This window comes from Schistocerca nitens, chromosome 1, assembly GCF_023898315.1.
Source record: "Schistocerca nitens isolate TAMUIC-IGC-003100 chromosome 1, iqSchNite1.1, whole genome shotgun sequence".
NCBI lineage: Eukaryota > Metazoa > Arthropoda > Insecta > Orthoptera > Acrididae > Schistocerca > Schistocerca nitens.
In genome coordinates this window covers 866191558-866214577 of record NC_064614.1, presented here as the reverse complement: position 1 = coordinate 866214577, position 23020 = coordinate 866191558, and the positions used below count along the sequence as shown (strand labels likewise).

At 38.0% G+C, this 23020-nt stretch overlaps 1 protein-coding gene across 1 annotated transcript in view; it reads left to right on the top strand.

Annotated features, from left to right (window-relative positions):
• Window positions 1–2565: 2565 nt before the first annotated feature.
• LOC126237242 (uncharacterized) overlaps window positions 2566–23020 on the top strand; it is a 56755-nt gene continuing 36300 nt past the window's right edge. The window contains exons 1-3 of the mRNA XM_049947150.1: window positions 2566–2741; window positions 11584–11635; window positions 16403–16429. Of these exons, the coding sequence (XP_049803107.1) occupies window positions 2695–2741; window positions 11584–11635; window positions 16403–16429 (126 nt within the window). The 5' untranslated portion in view covers window positions 2566–2694. The remainder of the gene's footprint in view (window positions 2742–11583; window positions 11636–16402; window positions 16430–23020) is intronic.

The window sequence follows — 23020 nt, the reverse complement described above, 5'->3', positions numbered from 1 at the left end:
TTTTCTAACTGTAATCGATCATAGACCCTTCGATCCAAAAATTGTGCCCAGTTCTTGGAAACAGGCTTAAGTCACATCATCTACAAGAAGGGTAGTAGAAGTGATCCACAAAACTTCTGTCCCATATCTCTGACATTGATTTGTTGTACGATCTAAAAACGTATTCTGAGATCAAATATAATGAGGTATCTCAAACATAATGACCACCTCAATGCCAACCAGTGTGGATTTTGAAAACATTGATCATGTGAAACACAACTCTCACTTTTCTCACATGACACACTGAAAGGTTTGAATCAAGGCAAACAGGAAATGCCATAATATTGTAGAGGGCCTTGGAATCGACAGGTGGCGCGCATGCAACGGTAACTTGCGCATGCGCGTCTTGCGGCACTTTTACTTATAAATAGAGCGACTTGCACTAGCAATCTCCAGTGTCAAACACTCGCCTGAAGATGGCTGTAAGGTTGTCAGCCAAAATACCGTGGAAAGAAGTCGATGAGATCCGGCTGCAATCCCGAAATCTTGTGGAATATTCGATACGCCGGGAAAACTTCAAGAGTCACAATGCCATATTTCTTGATTTCTGAAAAGGATTTGTCTCAATACCACACCTACGCTTATTGTAAAAAGTAGTTGGGGACTTTTGGTAGGGAGGACACAGCATGTGATCTTGGGTGGAGAGTCATTGTCAGATGTAGAAGTAACTTCGACTGTGACCAAGAAAGCGTATTGGGTCTGTTGCTTTTCATGTTGTGGATTAATGACCTTGCATACAATATTAACAGAGAAATGCAGATTGTGCTTTTATCTATAATGAAGTACTGTCTGGTAGAAGCTCCATACATGTTCCTCAGAACTTGACAAGATTTCAATGTGGTACAGAGATTGAAAAATTGCTCTAAATGTTCAGAAATGTAAAATTTTGCACTTCACAAAACAAAAAAGGGTAGTGTCCTATGACTACAATATCAGTGAGTCACTGTTGAAATCATCCAAATGATAGAAATACGTGGGTGTAACACTTTTTAGGGATATGAGATGGAATGATCACATAGGTTCAGTCTTGGGTAAAGTAGGTGGTAGACTTGAAGTTATTGGTAGAATACTGGGGAAGTGCAACCAGTCTACAAAGGAAATTGCTAACAAAACACTCGTGACATCAGTTCTAGAATACTGCTCAAGTGTGTGGGACCCGTACCAGATAGCATTAACAGGGAGTATTGAACATATACAGAAACGGGTAGCACATATGCTCACAGGCATGTTTAATCTGTAGGAGAGCGTCACAGAGATACTGAGGGAACAGAAATGGAAGACTCTTGAAGATAGATGTAAACTACTCTAAGACAGTTTATTAACAAAGTTTCAAGAGCCGGCTTTAAATGATTACTCTAGGAATATACTTCAATCCCCTATGTATTGCTCACACAGGGATCATGAGGATAAGATTAGAATAATTACTGCATGCACAGAGGCATTCAAACACTCATTCTACCCGTGATCCATAGGTGAATGGAACAGGAAGAAACCCTCTGCCATGCACCTCACGATGGTTTGCAGAGTACAGATGTACATGTAGAGGAGAGAGTACTAGAGAAGGAGAACATAAAAAAATATTCATGCCAGAAAACAATACCACAGCATACTTAAAAAGGATGCTCTACTTTATGTTTAGAAGACATAAACCTGTCAACAATTTTGTTATTATCCACTTGTTCCTTGATGGTTATAATGGGTTTTTCGTGTCATTCTCTGTGGGCCTAATTGTATGAACTTGTGATTTGAGGTGTGTGTACATTTGCCAGCAAATTACTTCTGTGCCGTTAATGTTTGTCTGTGCCAGAGAGCAAGGTGCAATGTCTTTTGGACTCCACGTTAAACTGTACCCAGTAACCAGCTGGACGATTCTCTGGTCTGAAGAAGGCAATTAATACCATGTTTAGGGCAGCTCTACAGTTTTCTGTTGGATGACTTACTGTGTTTTTTTTTTTGTGGTTTTTCCAAAATATAATTGAGCACTATGCGTTAAGTATAAATAATATGTTCTGAGTCTTATTAAAAAGACTATATCAAGTAGGAGAAATTCCTTAAGCGGCAGTTGTTGAAACAAAAGTCCGCTTGTTAATGTACCGGAACGCACTTTGTAAATTACACGATAAATTTGCACTAAGAGTTGTCACAGCTCTAGCGGCACGTAAAAATACGCTATCTTCGTATACGACACATGATTCTCTCATAACAATAAATTTAAAGACTCAGATACTATCCATGTAATTTTTTTTTTATAACGCTTTCTCGATGTATCAGCTGCTTTTGTCATCTGCGCGGTTACGTATGTCTGCTACGGAGAGAGGCAAGAAAATTTTCGCAGAATCAAAGGTAAAGTCCAGTTAAAACATAAAAGATGCGGAAGGCAAACAAATACAAAGGGTACAGCAAGTAACAACAGAGTGGCAGATCCGCAAAGCGCAAACGTGATGAGACAGGGAGAGTGGGAAGATAGAGTCGCTGGAACGGCTGGGCAAAACATTGGTTATGCTACGGGTAGCGATTGTCAACATGTCCAACATGTGTGCGTGGTTTCAGGTTATGTTTTGAGGAATAAAAGTTAATAAAAGGTTCCATGATTTCTTTTTCCATGTTGTTAAAAAGAACGGTTACGTCCAGCTGCATAAGTCAGCCTGGCGTATCATGGGAACTTGCTTCGGAAAATGCCCAAGTACGGAAAGTTCGAAAAGGTATACAAACGTTCTTGAGTTTTTACCTTAGTATTATTATTAAATGTTGACGAGAAGTCATCAGTTGATTCTGTTGGTTTATTTTGGAGTATCAGTCGAACATTATATTTATCTTTAAGATTGTAAATGCCACTTTATTAAAGGCATTATTGGACAGTTATTGCCCGCAAAACGCAAACATTGAATAAGCATATTATAGATGTGTGGGTGTATTATGTCGAATTTTGAAAGAACTGTAGAAAAAAATGGTGTATTTTCAGTGAAAGTGTGTTGTTGAACATTTGATACAGCCTTCAAACATTTCGTTTTAGTAAGAATAGCTGTAACATCACAAGCTCAAACTGATGTGGATAGTCACTGAAGCATTTTGGATTAAGACAAAACATTCACCACCAACTAAAGAGAAAACAAATAACATAGAAGTGCAATAAATATACTGTCTAAATTACCATAGAAAGACAGTTTTAACATTATACAGAGTTTACACTGCAAAACACTGAGTATCATTAAATGTAGTTTGTCAAGCAGACTACAGTGTTTTCTTTTTCTGTACCAGTTGCCGAGACAATCTACTTACTGTATACAGTCGTAGTACAACAATGAAGAGGTAAATATGATTTTGTTTGTTTTTGTGTTATTCGCAGGTATACTTAATACTTTGTAATTAAATGGTTTAAAGTGCTCAAGGACGTTTATCAAAACATGAATTTTACAGGTTGTGAATCAATTTTGTGAACTTTTGCTCGTTATCTCAAATATATGCATAGGACTACCCAGAATAACTCATGACACAAAGATTATCAAAATGTGACATATTTTATAAGTTCAATGGATCATTGCTTTTGTGTGTTGGTTGTATGATTTAGAGCAAAAAGCTGTGTTCATTGAATCTTTTAGTAAATGCTATCAGCATGAAAAATGTGACTGTGGATATAGCATTATTAAATGGAGATGTCATGGAAATTGAAGCAATAAAGAGGCTTTAGATAAGCAAGAATATGGCAGATGTTCTGAAGGGACTGAGAAATACTGCGAGGCATCTCGGCTCATGTCAGAAATCAGTGAAAAGGCTGAAATAAAAGATAAAATTGTTGTGTATCTATTACAAGTTGTTCTTCACTCATATTCACATCGACCATGCACACATGAATGGTAGGCATGGTGGAGTCACTGTGAAAGGTGAAGTCTCCAATTAAGTTGTATTGATCTGGCTGCAAGTAACTTTTTATAAACTGCAACAAATTTATTTTACGGGTACTACCCTTAGCTGATGGATTGAAAAACTGTGGGTATCCAGATATCTAGATGTGTCTTCATTCAAGAGCCACTGACAGAACTGCATGTGTGCGATTTGATCTCGAACTTTAACTTGTGCACAACAAAAAATTTGTAGTGATAAAGATCTTTGGCCATTTTAGCAGTGTTTTTACATGACTATCTTTTCATTCCCACATGCACAACTAACCAGTGTTATTATTTTATCAAACTTTTCTGCAGGCTGCCTTTCACATGAATAGTGGTCTCTGGTCTTTGAACTCTTTTTCAGATAGTTTACTAATGATCTCTCTAATGTAGAGGTTACATTGCCTTGAAATACCAAAAACAGGTAGTTCTTTATATGTGCTTAAATTATATCGGCTATATCATCTTAACCGAAAAAGGAAATTTTTTTTTAAATTAACTAATTCTTGCATACAATAATATTATTTTGTGTAGATCTATGTGAACATGATACTTTTTTTCTGACTAGTTTAGATATGTCAATCCAATATAATCAAGATGCTTTAGGATAAAATTCTAATTCCAGTTGAAGACTTTGGCAGAAGAAACTACTATGTGGGTTTTGTGTGTACTGAGCAGAATTTTATATGTGTACTTCTGCCTTTGTGAAACACAAATCTGTGCAATTTTTTTTAGGGTGCCCAGAACTTGTTTTAACATAGTTGTTTCATTCTCATTGGGTGTTTTCTGCGTATTATTCTAATGGTTCTTGTGGTGGTGTGCATGTTAAAAAACAGGTATGGTTGAAGTCTAAATAATTTTATTTGTGTCCTTATGTTTCTTTAGAGCATGCAATTCTCTGATTGCACTTCCTTGCCTTTTCTCCGACCCATTTTAAGTAATAGGAGTCAGCTGTTACTGTTCGTCAAAGAATTACAACTGCAAGTGATGTATGTCAAACACGATCAGTTTGTGAATAATTATGTGCTCCCTCCTCCCGCATTTGCTTTTAGCTGGGTGTTGAAGCAAAAAGCTTAAGGTACTTCTATGTGAATATAATTACAATTTTGTAAATGTTGTTATGGTAGAAAACCCTGATTTTTCAGTATTGTGACCTTAAGTTTGATTATTGTGCTGTTGATTGTCAATAATTATCTTAGGTATTAAGAATATTGCAATTGTTCGTTGTTTACTGCTGTCTGTCATACGCAATAGCTGGAAATATGGAAGCGTCCGATCCCGCCCGTCTGCTTTGACCCATGACGTCACAAATTTGGCGGAAACAAAAACAAACACACACACTTTCCACAAGAAGCCTAATGATACTAACGGGACAAGCGCGGGAATTTTAGGTGGGGGGCAAACTAAATATAAACAAATTTAGACGCCTTGCGTAGCTACAACGTGTAAGTGAAGACAGCCATGCATGAATACCCACCCACCTCCCCAGGGGTCGTAACCCCTGCAACCCATAGAAGATAAAGATGCTTCAGTAGCTGATTAGTGTTTTTTGTCTTTTTTAAGAAAAAAAATGTCACGGGATAGAACGAACAGTTCAGAAAGATAAATATAATAAACTAAAACAGAAATTGGAGGAAACAGATAATTAAAATAAGTAATAAGTGTTTTTAAATAAAAAAAAAAAATCTCACGAGTTAGAATGAACAGATCAGAAAAGTAAATAAAATAAGATAAAACACAACTGGAGACAGCCACACTCAAACCAAACTCTGCGCCGTCATGACGTCACACACGACAACACCCTTACGTCACGGGTCAAAGCCGACGCGTGGGATCGGACACTTCTGTCGACCCCAATAGCTGCATTTATTGTAAACAATAACGTAGTTTAAAGACAATGAAAATGACTATGAGGAAAGAGCGAACACCCAAATAAGATTTTTTCCAAGTCTTGGTGAATGTTTGTCAGACATTGCTCCAGCCACACAATCGCCTTTTTTCTTTCTTCCTTTTTTTTTCTGGAAGGGATAACTACATTAGAACCAGTCTTTTTCTTTCAAATATCTTGAGTGCATTACATTAAACAAAGCTATAATATTGAAAACTATTTAATAAAACTGAGAAAACTTTACATTTGTTCAGCCAGATGAACAAACTCAAATGTATGGCAAATGGTGGTACCCCTTAGGGAAATGGCAGCAAGGGTCAGGAAAGGACACTAGACGCAGTCTGTGTGTATGCCTGGAGGCCTCATTCAACGTGTTGAAGAGGCTATTGTAGTGGGTATTGATGGAGCAGGGTGCAGCCAGCTGTAGATTGTGGCACATTTTGGAACAAATGATGCCTCTCGTCTGGGCTCCGAGGTTATCCCAGTGGCTGGAAGAGAAGGTTGACAAGGCCAATCTTATAGACTGAGTTTCCACGAAGTGCACAATTTGCAGACTTGTTCCCAGAACTGATCGTTTACCTTTGGTTCTCAGTGGAGTGGAAAGATTGAACCAGAGACTTTGAAGGTAGTGTGACAAGCTAAGCTGTGATTTCCTGGACTTGGTCATAATGCTAGAAATCTTAATCGAGCACTATAATATGAATAACTCAATAGATTTCCAACATGGCTTTAGAAGTGGCCGGAGCACCATATCTGCAGCAGTACAGTTTGTACACTGTCTGATGTAGAAAATAAATGAGGGTCACAAAATGGCAGGAGTGTTTTTAGATCTTTCCAAAGCGTTTGACAGAGTCCCTCATGGCGCTCTTTTAAGTAAACTTGCTTGTAATGGTGTCAGTGGGAAACTATTGCTTTTAATAGAATCTTACCTTAAAGATAGACAACAATGCACAGAAGTTGTGTATGATAATGGAGAGGTAATTGAAAAAAGAAGATCAAAGATAAGAAATATAAATTTTAGTGTGCCACAAGGCTCTATCTTGGGCCCCTTCTTGTTTATTTGCTACGTGAATGATTTCAAATGGCTCTGAGCACTATGGGACTCAACATCTTAGGTCATAAGTCCCCTAGAACTTAGAACTACTTAAACCTAACTAACCTAAGGACAGCACACAACACCCAGCCATCACGAGGCAGAGAAAATCCCTGACCCCGCCGGGAATCGAACCCGGGAACCCGGGCGTGGGAAGCGAGAACGCTACCGCACGACCACGAGATGCGGGCTGTGAATGATTTCCCAAAAGTATTAGACACCAGTCATTGTATTACAATGTATGCTGATGACACCTCTGGGGTTTGCTGGCTCGTAGTAACGATGGCCTAAATTCAGTTGTACAGAATTTTGTTGAAAAAGCCCAAACACATTTTGAAAAAGAAAACCTGAGGGTCAATATTAACAAAACTAATTTAATTTATTTTAAGACAAGTGGCTCAAATAAAAATTCTGTTGTAAATGAGGACATTCAGGAAAATACCTGTTCCCCATCTATCTTATGGAATTGTATTGTGGGGTGGGTGTAGCCAATACAATATAAGAAGGGTATTTGTATTGCAGAAAAGAGTAATAAGAACTATGGCAAAAGTAAGACCCAGAACTTCATGCAAAAACCTGTTTATTAATTTTAATATTAATTAATTTAATAAATTTAATTAATATATGCAGTATATGTGTTTCAATCAATATTATTAGTGAAAAAAGACAAAAAAGTGACAAACAGGAATATGTAAATCCATGATTACGATACAAGACACAAATCAGACTTTCATATGGTGAGCAGAAGATTGAATCTCACAACAAATACCCCATTCATTAAGGGAGCAATATTTTATAATTCTTTGCCAAACAACCTGAAACAGCTTTCTGGTAGAATTTTTAAAAATGAGTTAAAAAATGGCTAATATTGAAGTGCCCATACAGTACAGTACATATGGTGCTGACATGATTTGATCTCAGGAATGCTATGTTAAATATACTTAAATGATCTTTTACTTGAGAGCATGTAATCTATGGTGTATCAATAATCTAAATGTAGTTTCTGTAACATTGCCCCTGCATGTTAAATACATGTTTCGAGCTGTAAGATAAATAAATAAATAAACAAAGGACAAGTAAAACAAGCAGAAAGATATATATGTTCAGTTAACTAGATGAAAAATTACTAGTGTCTTATTTCAGTGAGGGAGTTGAAACTTTCAGCACAGGGCAGGAGCTTGTAGAGGAACTCTGGCTCAAGTTTAAAAGAATAGTTGGCCATGCATTAGATATACAGGGTATACATTTTAAGTTATCAAACAAGAATCACTCAAAAAATAAACTTCACACGAAAAAATGTGTAGAATCCAAAGTTGATTATTTTCGAGGGGGACATCTGCTGGTGCTATAATTAGCCCGCCACCCCAACCCCCTGGGGGTGGGGTGGGAGGCAACTTTAAAATTTCAAATGGGGAACCCCCATTTTTTATTGCAGAATCAGATTCTACATAAAAAAACTACTTACATTTTGTCTTAAACATTTGTTTTGATTCTTGGTAGTTGGCACTGTAATTCAAGAAAATCCATGTTCTCATTTTTGCGTGGAAAATGGTTACGGATGAATAAAAAATACTTATTTACTTCGTAAATTTTGATTCACTAAAACTAAAACTCTCCGTCTCTCCCCATAGGGTGGGGTTTGAGAGAGAGGAATTAGAGTTTTACAAATGTTGAGCCAAATATTAATTTATTCCGCAGATTCGGATTGGGTCAACATTTGTAAAGCTCTGATTCATCTCTCTCAAACCCCACACTATGGGAAAGAGAGGAAGAGTTTTAGTTTTAGCGAAAGTTCATAACGGTATGGACCTCCATGGTATACAGTCACTGTAAAGAAACGGAGACTACTGCATAATAGGTATAAAACAAATCATGGGACTATATATAGAGAGAGAGATACTGAATGAAATGAATTTGGCTGTCAAGAGAGTGATGCATCATGCCTTCAATGATTACTGTGGCAGAATTTTGTCACATGATATTTCACAAAATCCAAAGAAATTTTGGTCATTTTAAAAGGCTATTAGTGGAACCAGAGTTAACATCCAAAACCTGGTTAATGAGAGAGGAACTGAAATTGTGGGCAAAGCAAATGCTGAAATGCTTAACTTCATTTTCAAATGTTCCTTTACAAAGGAAAACCCAGGAGAATTGCCCCAATTTAATCCTTGTACCACTAACAAGATGAATGAAGTAAGTATTAGTATCAGTGGCGTTGAGAAACAGCTGAAATTGTTAAAATTGAACAAAGCTCCAGGGTGTGATGGAATCCATCAGATTCTTTACTGGATTTACAGCTGAGTTAGTCCCTCTTTTAACTATAACCTTTCCTTGATCCCCCAAAGAAAAAACTATGGCCAGTTCTTCGAAAAAAGCACAGGTCACACCTGTATCCTTGACATCAGTTTGTTGTCAAATTTTCGCCAGCTGGAGTGGCCGAGCGGTTCTAGGCGCTACAGTCTGGAACTGCGCGACCGCTACGGTCATAGGTTCGAAGGTTCGAATCCTGCCTCGGGCATGGATGTGTGTGATGTCCTTAGGTTAGTTAGTTTTAAGTAGTTCTAAGTTCTAGGGGACTCATGACCTCAGAAGTTAAGTCCTATAGTGCTCAGAGCCATTTGAACCATTTTTTTGCTGTCAAATTTTGTAACATATTCTGAGCTCAAACATAATGAGTTACCTTGAACAGAATGACTTTCTCATGTCAACCAGCATAGACTATGAAACGTCGATCATGTGAAACCCAACGTGCACTTTTCTCACATGACATACTGAAAGGTTGGATCAAGGCAGTCAGGTAGAGGCAGTAGTTCTTGATTTCCGAACATCATTTGATACAATACCACACCTAGGCTTATTATCAAAAGGAGGATTATATTAAGTAAAAGTGAAATTTGTGACTGGATTGAGAACATTTTGATAGGGAGCATACAGCCTGTTATTTTGGATGGAGGGAAGTGTGTTGGGACCCTTGCTGTGCATGCTTGTGTATTAATAACATTGCAGACAATATTCATAGTAACCCCAGACTTTTTGTAAATGATACAGTTGTGTATAACGAAGTACCAACTCAGAAATATTGTCGGATCTTGATAAGATTTCAAAGTGGTGCAAAGATTGATGACTTGCTTTAAATGTTCTGAAATGTACAATTGTGCACTTCACAATACGAAAAATCATAGTATCCTAAGACTACACTATCAATGAGTCACTGTTGGAATCGGCCACCTCAAACAAATATCTGGATTTAACACTTTGTAGGGATAAGAAATGGAATTATCACATAGGCTCAGGCATGGGTAAAGCAGGTGGTAGACTATGGTTTATTGGTATAATACTGGGGAAGTGCAATCAGTCTACAAAGGAGATTGCTTTTAAGTAACTTGTGTGACCAGTTCGAGAATATTGCTCAGGTGTGTGGGACCTGTACCAAATAGGAGCAAAGGGGAATAGTGAACTTAAACAGAGAAGGGCAGCACAAATGGTCACAGATTTGCTTGATCCGTGAGAGTGTGACTCGTGAAGACAGATGTAAACTATCCCGAGAAAGTGTGTGAACAAAGTTTCAAGAACTGGCTTTAAATGATGACACTAGGATATATTACAATCCCCAACATGTCACTCAAATAAGGATTGTGAGGATAAGATTAGAATAATTACTGCACACAAAAAGGCATTCAAACAATCATTCTTCCCTCGCTATATATATGAATGGAACAGGAATAAACCCTAAAAACTGATACAGTGGGATGTACCCTCTGCCATGCAGCTCATGGTGGTTTGTGGATTAAAGATTTAGATGTTAATGTTGACTACCAGATGGCTCCAAAGTGTTAACTTTATTGTGTACATAATGTACCAGTTTTCACTTATGATACAAACAGCAATAACCTTATAGGAGAAGACAGAAGAAAAATCAAGACAGGAAAGAAGTAAATTCTACAACACACTAAAATGAGAGGCAGAATAAAATTGCATTTTAGCTTCCCTAATCAGAGAAATTGTACATAATAGTCAAAGAACCATTTCATTCACTCTTCTTCATCAAAACCATACCAAATAAATTCGACAGAATTACATGCAGTTTTCAATTTCCAGATTGAAATTTTCACTCTGCAGTGGAGTGTGCTCTAATATGAAACTTCCTGGCAGATTAAAACTGTGTGCCAGACTCGAACTCGGGACCTTTGCCTTTCACGGGCAAGTTCTCTTTCATCTGAGCTCCCAAAGCACGACTCACGACCCAAAATTCCGCCAGTACCTTGTCCCCTACCTTGCAAACTTTGCAGAAGCTCTTCTGCGAAACTTGCAGGACTAGCACTCATGGAAGGAAGGATATTGCGGAAACATGGCTTTGCACAGCCTGAGGGATGTTTCCAGAATGAAATTTTCACTCTGGACCGGAGTGTGTGCTGATATGAAACTTCCTGGAAGAGTCTTGATCCAGCACACAGTTTTAATCTGCCGGGAACTTTTAGTCTACAATTTATTGCTTTTGTTTTTATATATACCCTAAAAAGTCTAATTTATTAAATAAAATATTGTGCTTCATTCTTCAACCTTAGATATTAGTGAAACTGAAAATATTGCACATACATTTCTTTGCAGATTTAAGATGATAAACCACACATTTTTGTTTTTATGTAATATCAGATGTTTAATGTGATATTTTTTTCCAGAGCATATCAGATTGAAAGGTCAAAATACAGCAAGGCAGAAGGGAATGTTGAGGTGAGTATATACTTCAAGCTAACGTAACAGTTGTCACAGTGTATTTGTTTTGCCATACAGGCACTCCTCTGTTTTATATTATCCTCTTTCATAGAAGCTGTTGTGTTACAGTCATGTAATTACCTACACTACAGATAACTTTTTGTGGAAAGTGATAAGGTGCAAACATTTTAAATCTATCATTTGTTGATTTCTATTTAACTGGAAAATATTGCACCTGGAATTTGTAGTTGTTGTTCGTTGGTCTTCAGTGTGGAGATGGATTTGATGTTGCTCTCCACATTAACACATCCTATGTAAGCCTCTTCATCTCTGCATTACTACCATGATGTGCACCCATTTGAACCTGTTTATTGTAATCAAGCCTTGGCCCCCTCTACAATTTTACACCACACACTTTCCTCCAATACCAAACTGATGATTCTTTGACGTGTCCTTCAACCGAGCCCTTCTTTTTGTGAAATTGTGCCATAAATTTATTTTATCTTCAGTTCGGCTCTGTAGGTTGCCACCTCTTCAGTTATCCTATCTACCCATCTTCAGCATGCACCAGTAGAGCCACATTTCAAAAGCTTCTACTCTCCTTGTGTAGACTGTTTGTTGTCCACCCAAATACATTCACAATAGACTTCCTAATGTTTAAATTTATGTTAGCAATTTTATCTTTCTCATGAATGCTTGTCTTACTACTTACAGTCTGCCTTTTTATCCTCTCTATTTCAGTTATTGTCTCTTATTTTGCTACCTAGATAGCAAAACTCATCTACTACTTTTACTGTCTCATTTCCTGATCTAATTATGCCAGCACTTCCTGATTTAATTTGGGTACAGTCCATTATGCCTGTTTAACTTTTGATGTTAATCTTATAACCTCTTTTAGGACACTATCCATCCATTCCATTGCTCTTCGAAATCCTTTGCTATGTTTAACAGAATGACAGTATAATTGGCAGACCCATTTTTTTATATATATATTTTCTCTCTGTACTTTAATTCAATTTCCAAATTTGTCATTGATTTCCTTCACTGCTTGCTCAGTGTACAGATTGAATTACATCAGTGATATGCTACAAATGTGTGTCTCAATTCTTTCCCAAGTACTGCTTCCCTCTTTCATGTCCTTTGGCTCTTCACATTGCATCTGGCTTCTGTAAAAGTTGTAGAAAACCTTTCACTCCCACATATTTTATCCCTACTCTCTTCAGAGAGAGTATTCCAGTCAGCATTGTCAAAAACTTTCTCTGAATTTACGAGTACCATAAATGTGGATTTGTAATGTAATTGGACAGATAAAAAAATCTACTTACCAAGTGGCAGCAGGAGAACACACATATAGAAGGTATTATTATGTGTGCAAGCTTTCAGAGCATGTGGCTTCTTCTTCTGGCAGAATGGTTGAAGATGAAGGAGGAGTTGTGAAGGGAAAGGATTGGTGAGCTTCAGGAAAATGGGTTGAGTTCGGAAATGTCACCCAGAACCCAGGGTCAGGGGACACTTAATGCCCAGGAAGAGAAGGAAAGACTGATTGTTGGGGACTGCACCAGACAAGATTTGAAAACCTGAGAGCTTAAAGGTGGAAGATTGGGTAATATGCAAGAGTGAGATTACTGCTGAAACATTGTACATGAGTTAGTAAGAGTGAAAAGCTAAGTGCATTGTATGTGATAGAGTTGGGAGAGGGACGGTGAAAAATAGACAGTACTAGTCATCAAGATGTTGAATATTGTTTTCCATATTGACTTTTTCTTGCTTCATGTCATTGCTTCAAAATTGGAGATTTGAATCTTTTGTGCATAGTTCAGTTTTTACCTTGATGATGTCGTATTACTTGCAATATTACATGCAGTGAGTGACTCCTGAATTCTTGCTTTTAATACGGCTGTCTCTTTGTGGTAGAAAATACTCTGATTCCAGATGTTAGCCATCTTTCTCTTTTAGTTACACTGTACATATGTTATTTTGGGCTCACAGTATCTAGGTTATTAGTGCCCAGACGTAAACTGTGTGTGTATCTTAAACATTGTAGCAAGTACTTAATTCACTGTATTGTAAGAATATTTTTAGGAAAACTTAAATTTCTTATCTATTGTGTCTCATTGATAAAATTTTCCCCATTGTTCATATTGCGAATTCTCTCTGAATACTGTAATTGAGTTAGCATTTATGATTCGGCAATTAGTATGTCTTCCTTTTTAATTATAAGTAATTGCTGGAGATGCTTTGCTGTTATTACTTGAATATCGTTGTCAGATAAACCATTTATTATGAGGTTCATACACTATGTGATCAAAAGTATGTGGACACCCCAAAAACATAAGTTTTTCATATTAGGTGCATTGTGCTGCCACCTGTTGCCAGGTACTCCATATCAGTGACATCAGTAGTCATTAGACACTGTGAGTGAGCAGAATGGGGCACTCCGCGAAACTCACGGACTTTGAACGTGGTCAGGTGACTGGATGTCACTTCTGTCATAAGTCTGTCTGCGAGAGTTCCACACTCCTATCCCTAGGTCTACTGTTTCCAAAGTGATATGTTGTTGTTGTTGTTGTTGTTGTGGTCTTCAGTCCTGAGACTGGTTTGATGCAGCTCTCCATGCTACTCTATCCTGTGCAAGCTTCTTCATCTCCCAGTACCTACTGCAACCTACATCCTTTTGAATCTGCTTAGTGTATTCATCTCTTGGTCTCCCTCTCCAAAGTGATAGTGAAGTGGAAATGTGAAGGGACACATACAACACAAAAGCATTCAGGGCAATCTTGTCTGTTGACTGACACAGACTGAACAGTTGAAGAGGGTTGTAATGTGTAATGGGCAGACATCTATCCAGACCATCACACAGGAATTCCAAACTGCATCAGGATCCACTGCAAGTACTATGACAGTTAGGCGGACGGTGGGGCGGTGAGAAAACTTGGATTTCACAGTCGAGCGGCTGCTCATAAGCCACACATCGTGCCGGTAAATGCCAAATGATGCCTCACTTGGTGTAAGGAGTGTAAACATTGGACGATTGAACAGTGGAAAAACATTGTATGGAGTGACAAATCACGGTTCACAATGTGTCGATCTGATGGCAGGGTGTGGGTATGGCGAATGCCTGGTGAATGTCATGTGCCAGTACATGTAGTGCCAGCAGTAAAATTCAGAGGTAGTGGTGGTATGGTCTGGTCGTGTTTTTCATGGAGGGAGCTTGCGCCCTTTGCTGTCTTGTGTGGCACTATCACAACACAGACCTACATTGATGTTTCAAGCACCTTCTTGCTTCGCACTGTTGAAGAGCAATTCGGGGATGGCGATTGCATCTTTCAACACGATCGAGCACCTGTTCATAATGCACGGCCTGTGGCGGAGTGGTTACACAACAGTAACATCCCTGTAATGGACTGGCCTGCACAGAGTCCTGACCTGAATTCTATACGACACCTTTAGGATGTTTTGGAACGTCAACTTTGTGCCAGGCCTCACTGACCGCCATCGATACCTCTCCTCAGTGTAGAACTCCGTGAAGAATGGACTGCCATTCCCCAAGAAACCTTTCAGCACTTGACTGAATGTATACCTGCGAGAGTGGAAGCTGTTATCTGCCAACACCATATTGAATTCCAGCATTACAGTGGAGGGTGCCACGAACTTGTAAACCATTTTCAGCTAGGTGGCTGGATACTTTTGATCACATAGTGTATCTATTTGAGGAAAACAGTTGGCATTATAAATAAACTGTCAGTTGCTGGTGCTGTAATTGTTACTGTGGGGGTCAGATCAAAGCTGGACATTAGCAACTCTTAAAGTGCCATTGATCAGAAGTACCCTAGATGAAATCGATTTTTGAATCTCTGTGTACAATCACTTCCTAGTTATTTTTACTAAATTTTATTAGTACCCTCTCTAATTGCTTGGTCAAATTTAAAACATTTGCTGTTGTGGGCATGTCGAGGGAAAATTGTTGATGCTCATTATGGAGCATTTAAAAACTTTATGTTTCATGATTACATTTTTACAGTTAGAAGTCATCTTCCTATATTGTAAACAATATTTGTCGTATGAATATGAAATAGATCAGTTACTTTTGCCTTTCAAATTTGAATTTCAACTGTAAGCTTCTCCAGACTAGTGGAATAATATAATTCTCTGCAGTTTCTCTTGCCCTCATTTTCCTGTAATGTCTCATTACATTTTTATATATCTATTTGAAGACTCAATATTTGGTCTTCTCATTACATAAGTTCTTAATATTAGTCAAGCACTGATTGCTTCTGTTGCTATCCTCTCATTTTATTTTCATGAGTTAGAGTTTGAAAGGTTTTTGTTTCTAACCTTGCTGTGAGTTGCAAGTTTGCACAACTGTTGTGAGAAACACAAGTTGAAGAATCAGATAACTTAAGCAGTGTTGCAGTAGGCAAATGTTGCATTCCTTAAACATTTGTGTGTTAATAATTTTCTAGTCATGTCACAGTAGATATTTTTGTTGGGCTCTGTAAAAATCCAAATAGCTGGTACATTTCTAGAGATGATGTTATTTTTAGGTTGTAATATTGCAGTTAACTTTAAAAGGAAGAAAAATCTCTCTTACCAGACAATAATTTGTATTCCTGTTGAGCTCATTATAATTTGTAGTTTTTCCTAGAAACACAGGTTCATAAACTTTGTAGTTAATTATACACAGTACAAGCCATGTCATTTTGTGCCATAATACTTTATCTCTGTTACATGTAATGGGTATTTTTATGCCATAGTAAATAAATTAATATTTCTTTTTTCTCGTAGTTTGACTTTCTTGTGGATGAGAGAAAGGTAAGAACCAGTGCCTCACTTTGGAAAATATTACTGAGAAATTTTTTACTAATTAGTCTTTCATAGAATAATGTGGAAATAAAGTTGCTATTTAATTTCTTCTTTTATATAACTTGCTTCAATATACAACCACATTTTGCAACAAAATTTAGTTATGACATATAAATCCAGGTCTAATATTAAATACAGTATATTTTATACTATGTTTTGATTCAGTAATTGTTTCCTTGATTTTGTTTGGTTTTCTTGTTTCATGTGTATCCTACATTTCTCAAATTAGGAAAGATATTGAATTTGTGTCTGGTTGCTGACAAAATATAAAATATTCCACAAAGTATTCGCTTTTATACATATACTGAATAGTGTATGAATACACAGTATTCATAGATTTTAACTTGACAATGTGTGCATCATATTACTGAAGCAACTAGAATTTAAAATATGATTATATATTCAATTGTCATTGGAAAAGTGGTTCTCCCCATGTTTCGCATTAATTATTATTTTTTAATTTTACAGCGTCATATTGTGATACTTTTGAATTTTCTTGCTTTCCATGCTGATTTCTATAGATTTCTTTCACTACATGTTTTGATTCCAGATGACATGTGAGATTTCAATGATTTCTTAAAATCTGTTTCAAATAATGTAGGGAATAAAGGTAACTATGCACAGTATGGATGAGGCATTGAGCAGTTGTCAGGCACATTGATGAGATTGGTACACTGATAAGCCAAAACATTATGATCACTGTCCACCATGACATTGGATGCCATGTGGTGGCGTTGTGGGCATGTGACTTGGTTGCAAAAGAATGTAAGCAAAGCAGACACACACAGGGGATCACCATAGTGAAGATATGGGTTGCAAATCCATTGAGATAAGCGACTTTGACAAAGGGTAGATTATTATTATTATGCAGAGCCTGTTAACAAGTTCTCAAAAGCAGCCGAGCTGGTTGAATTTTCATGTGCTGCTGTCATAAGTGTCTATGGAAAGAGGCAGGAGGACATCCAAACTACCACTAGGCACTAAATTGTTGGACATTGATGAGTCTTCACAGAACATGGGGATTGGAGGCTTGTCTGCTCTGTAAAATAGCCAAAAGAGCACAATACTGGTGCAAGCACGAGGGTCTTGGAGCCCACTATCCGTTGTACATTGTTGAACATGGAGCTTCGCACCAGACCAAACCTGCATGTTCACTTGTTGAGTCTACGACATTGTCAATTATGATTGCAGTGGGCGTGGGACCATTGGGAATCGATCGTAGATCAATGGCAACGTGTTGGCTTTTTTGAGTGAATCACATTTTTGCTACACTAGATCAATGGTCATCTCCACAAATGCTGTAATTGAGGTGCAAGGTGACTCAAAACATGCCCTGTGCCATGGTTGGAGGCTGATGGGAGCAGTAGTATGCTATGGGAAATGTTCTCCAGTGCTTGCATGGGACTTATGGTAGTAATCGAAGACATGCTGACAGCTGTGAACCACCTGCATCCCTTCAGGCTTGATGTCTTCCCCACTGGCGATGTTTTCTTTCAGGAGTATAATTGTCCATGTCTTGGAGCCAGAACTGTGCTACGGTAGTTTGAGGAGCATTATAGAGATCTCATGTTGATGTCACGGTGACCAAATTCACCTGATATAAATCCTGTGGAATCCATATTGGTCGCTATCAGGCGTCATCAACGCATAAGCAAATCAGTAGCCCAGTATTTACACAAATTACATAACCTTTGCTTAGACATCTAATGCCACACAACTCCACAAACCTACCAGTAAACTGTTATACCCCTGATGTATTTCATTTCAAATATGGACACATATGCTATTAAGCAACTGCTCACAGTGTTTTGGTTCATCAGTGTATAAACAAAAAGTAAATAATGTGTATAGTCTACAGAATTAATCTATTTAGTTGAGTGGTTTTCGGCTTACAGAGCTATCATCAAATAGTAACTGACTAGGAGTAAAATAAAATTAGTACTTGCCAAGAGCACTGAACATTAGCATGAAGAGGTATTACGTATGGAAAGTGATACAGAAACAGAATAAAATATAGAATTGACAGTTGTAACAACAGAATATATGGAATACATAGACATTTGAAATGAAATAAATAAATACAGAAAATAAAAGGGGAAATAGAATGCAACACAGCATGGAAAGCATTGGAAAACCATTAGGATTAAGGGAAATTTAGAAGAGGGGGATAATTGACTTGTGCTAGGTCATTTAATAATAAATCTGGATTGTGGGTCGGATGTTTGTGCGTCCGAAAGGTCAAGTTTTTGGCTTTTCATTGCTAAGTGAAGGCCAAGGGACTGTGACTGGTAGCTGTGGGCCTTACTCACTATAAGCACAGCAAATGCGAATTCGTAATTCTACAACCTCCAGCTGCCTTTGTTTCCAGTCATTAAGTTTGTGGATGGATGCATGCATAAGTGTGTGTATGCCTTCATGTCAGTGAATTTGCTCTGGTGCAGACAGGAGAAATTATGTATGGTATGTAATGAAATTGGAGGCATGGTTTGCAGTGCTGGGACAATGAGGCTGCTTGTGTGTGTGTGTGTGTGGGGGGGGGGGGGGACCTGGGAAAGGACAGTCTTCAAAATGTCAATCTTGCATAAAATCCTTTTTGGCTGTTAAGCTGCATAATTATGTAACATTAAAGTAACTAGTTATTTTAGTGTTTCATAATGATGCAGTACAACACCCAAAATGATTTTATTCAAATTGGTGCTGGCCTTGGAAGGCTTTGAACTTTGAATCTTGTTTATGTGGTTGTTACCTTTCCACATGCTCACTGGCCTTTGTTGTTATAAGGCTTGTTACATCTTTGATCTGTAAAGATTTCGCAACCTTCTACGACAGGTCAGTAAGTAAAACAGTATGTGGTAATTGGAGTCACATTCATGAAATATATCCAGATGTATCGACTATTTCTTAAAACACTTGTAACATTGTTGCAGAAGGTTATTGTTACATTATGGAGACATTTTACTTTTCTTTTACATTTTCAAGTTATCTTGGAAGTGCAAACTTCTTTAATTTTTATTAAGTGCACAGAATTTATAACTGAAAATACATATTCAATAATTGCGTACTCCTTTTTGTTGCACCATATATTAGGATTTCCTTCAGTATGTTTGCATAATTATGAATTGCCATTAGCCTGATCTTATTTCGCAATCCTCTTGGAAGTATTTCCTAGGTGACTTAAGAATAATGCTAATTCTTACTTCCTTACTAATAACAACAATGTAAGGAAGAGAGAGATTGCCACTTACCATAAAGATGACACATTAAGTTGCAGACAGGTGCAACTAAAAGAAACTTACACATCTGATTTTGGCCACGACCATTTTCAGTAAAGGAAACACACACACACACACACACACACACACACACACACACACATTTATTCACAGAAGCAGGCACACCTCACAATAAAAGGAAGGGGTGACAGGACAGGTGGAGACTGTTGGAGGGAGGGTGTGGGTACTGTATGTTACCTTAAGTTGAGGCTGGAATAAGTTCGGGAGTGGAGAATAGCTTCTGAGGGTAACTCCTATCTGCACTGTACAGTAAAGCTGGTGGTGGGGAGGAGGATCCAAATGGCTTTGGTAGTGAAGCGACCATTGAAACAGACTATGTTATGTTCAGCCGCATGTTGTACCGCAGGGTGGACTACTTAGCTCTTGGCCCCATTTGCTTGTGGCCATTCATCCTGATGAATGAATGAATGCAGCAGAGCTGGTATACGACATAGCTGCTTTTCCAGGCAGTCCGGCCTCTGATGGGGTATGATAAGCCTTTGACAGGACTGGAATAAGAAGTGCTGGGTGAGTGAATGGGCAGGTCTTGCACCTAGGTCTTCCACAAGGATATGATCCTTGTGACAAGGAGCTAAGATTGGGAATAATGTAGGGATGGACTAGGATGTTGTGAGGGTTGGGTGAGAGTTGGAACACCACTTTATGTGGGGTGGGTAACATCTTGGGTAGGATGTTCCTCATTTCAGGGCATGATGATAGGTAATGAAAGCCCTGACGAATGGTATGGTTCAGTTGTTCCGGTCTGGGATGATACTGGGTGACGAAGGGGGCACTACTTTGTGTTGTGCTTTTTGGCTGGTTCTTGGGTGGAGGTGGGGAATGGCGTGTGAGATATGTTTGCGGTTACGAAACAGTTGGTCCAGTAATTATCAGTACTGATAAACCTACATGTACATTGGTATTTTACAATCAATCCATCTTGCTGTATTTGACAGAGAATACTTCTTGTACTGCTATCATTTCTCCCTTGTTCTGTTCCCTTTGCAAATCATATACACACTGAACGACTGCTAGTAAACCTCAAAAGAAGTTCAAATTTGTCCGATTTTATGATTGAACTCTTTTTGTAACATGCATTCTCAGAATTTTAAGAGTAAAACTTTCCATGACATGCACCCAGCACCTGTCTTGTAGTGTCTGCCACTGGAGTTGGTTGAGTATTTCTGAGATGTTTGTGGGTTTACGAAACAAGTCCACATTTTGCCCTTCTATCAGTTTTCTGTATCTTCTCTGTTACTTCTACTTGATAAGAATCGGAGGTTGACAAACAAAAATTATAAGTCAAACTAGTGTTTTGTGAGCAACATCTTTCTCGAATTAACACATTTCTTGGCATCTCTCTTTCCTGCAACTAGTTTTTTGTGGTTGTTTCTCTTTAAATTGTTTTGGATGACTATTCCATTTGATGGTTTTCATTCTTTCCAGTGATTGATTATCATTATATATCAGTGGTTTTTATGCTCATTTATATGCAGTATGTTGCATTTATTTGTGCTTGAGGTCAACTGTTAGCTATCACACCAAGTGTTGATGTTCTTCAGGTATTCTTCCATTTTGCTATAATTTTGTCATGTTATGACCTCCGTATATGCAACGGCATCTTCCATGAACAGCTTCATGGAGTTTCCAACATTATACATGAGATCATTTATATGCACTGATGACCCATTATATCCATTGCCCATTATGAGATTAAATGCTGTTATTTATGTTGCCAGCACCTGTTTTGGTAAGGTCAGGAACAAGAGCATAAAAAGGAAGCCGGGACAAAGGGAGAGTTGTTATAGTGATGATATGGGCTGCAAATGGAGAAATCCACCAGTATAAGTGGCATTAAATAATTTACTCATGCCTAAGTCACCAAAATTCATTTATTTTTGCTCATGACATGTTCCACTGCACAACATCTTCAGATCTTAATTGAATTATAGTATCTGGTTCACACTGGACATCCTTACTTAACCTTAGCAGTCAAACTGGCTCATACTGCCCAGCACGTTATGAAGTAATGAAATAAATGGTTTTGAGAAAGAGTAGTTTGTAATGGCCCATTGCCTGGAACTAGGATCTTGAAAATGACAAAACTGGTTAGCTACTGACATGCCACCATCATGAGCATTTACGGAAAGTGGTTGAAGGACAGTGAAATGACAAGTAGGTAATAAGATGTTGGATGTCGATGCCTCATCACAGAATGTGGAGGTCAGAGGTTACCCTGCTCAGTAAAGCAGGATGGGTGGTAATCTGTGGCAGATCTGACAAAGACTACAATTATGGTGCAGGAACAAGTGTTTCAAAGCACATCTTTCATTACATATTGATAAACTTTGGGCTCTGTGGCAGATGACCCCCGTGTGTATCTATGTTGACCCAATGACATTGTCAATTACAATTTCAGTGAGGATGAAATCATTGAAACTGGACCATGGATCTATGGAATTGTGTTGCCTGGTCGGATGAATCTTGTTTCATGTTTCACCAGGTCGGTGGTTCTGCCTGAATACATTGATGTCCAAGAAAATGGCTGCTCGAAATATGCTCTGTGCTGTGGATGCAACCTGGTGGGCTGCAAAATAAATGACATTTGGCAATTGCAGACTGATAAAAGCAAGAAAAGTATATCTGAAAAAGATGGGTTTCCTAGCATCAAATGTAAATTTAAGTGTTGCAGAGTCTTTCCGAAGGTATTTTTGTAGAGTGTAGCCTTGTACAGAAATGAATGAGAAACAGTTCGGACAGGAAGAGAATAGTAGTTTTCAAATGTGACATAACAGAAGAATGCTTAAGATTAGATAGAATAACTAATGAGGTGTTCACATTGGAAAAATTTATTGCACAGCTTGACTAAAAGAAGGCATCAATTAGTAGGACATATTCTAAGCCATCAAGGAATAGTTAATTTGGTGATGGAAGGAAGTGAAGAGAGAAAATATTGTAGGGGGAGACCAAGAATTGACTATAGTAAGCAGATGCAAATAGATGTAGGCTGCAGCGTCTATGCAGGGAAGGAGAGACTTTCTGAGGATAGAGTAGCATGGAGAGCTTCATCAAATCAGTCTTTGGACTGAAAACAGTATTAATAACAACAACAACTATCCTACAACACCCTCTTGTGGTATTCCTCAAATTTCTTTCCATCTGACAATTTTTCCCTGTTAAGAATAACATGTTGAGTCAGTCTCCCAGGAAGTCTCCAAGACAATTGCAATTGTGGTCCAGTTATTTTAGAAGCTTGTATTTTGTTCAG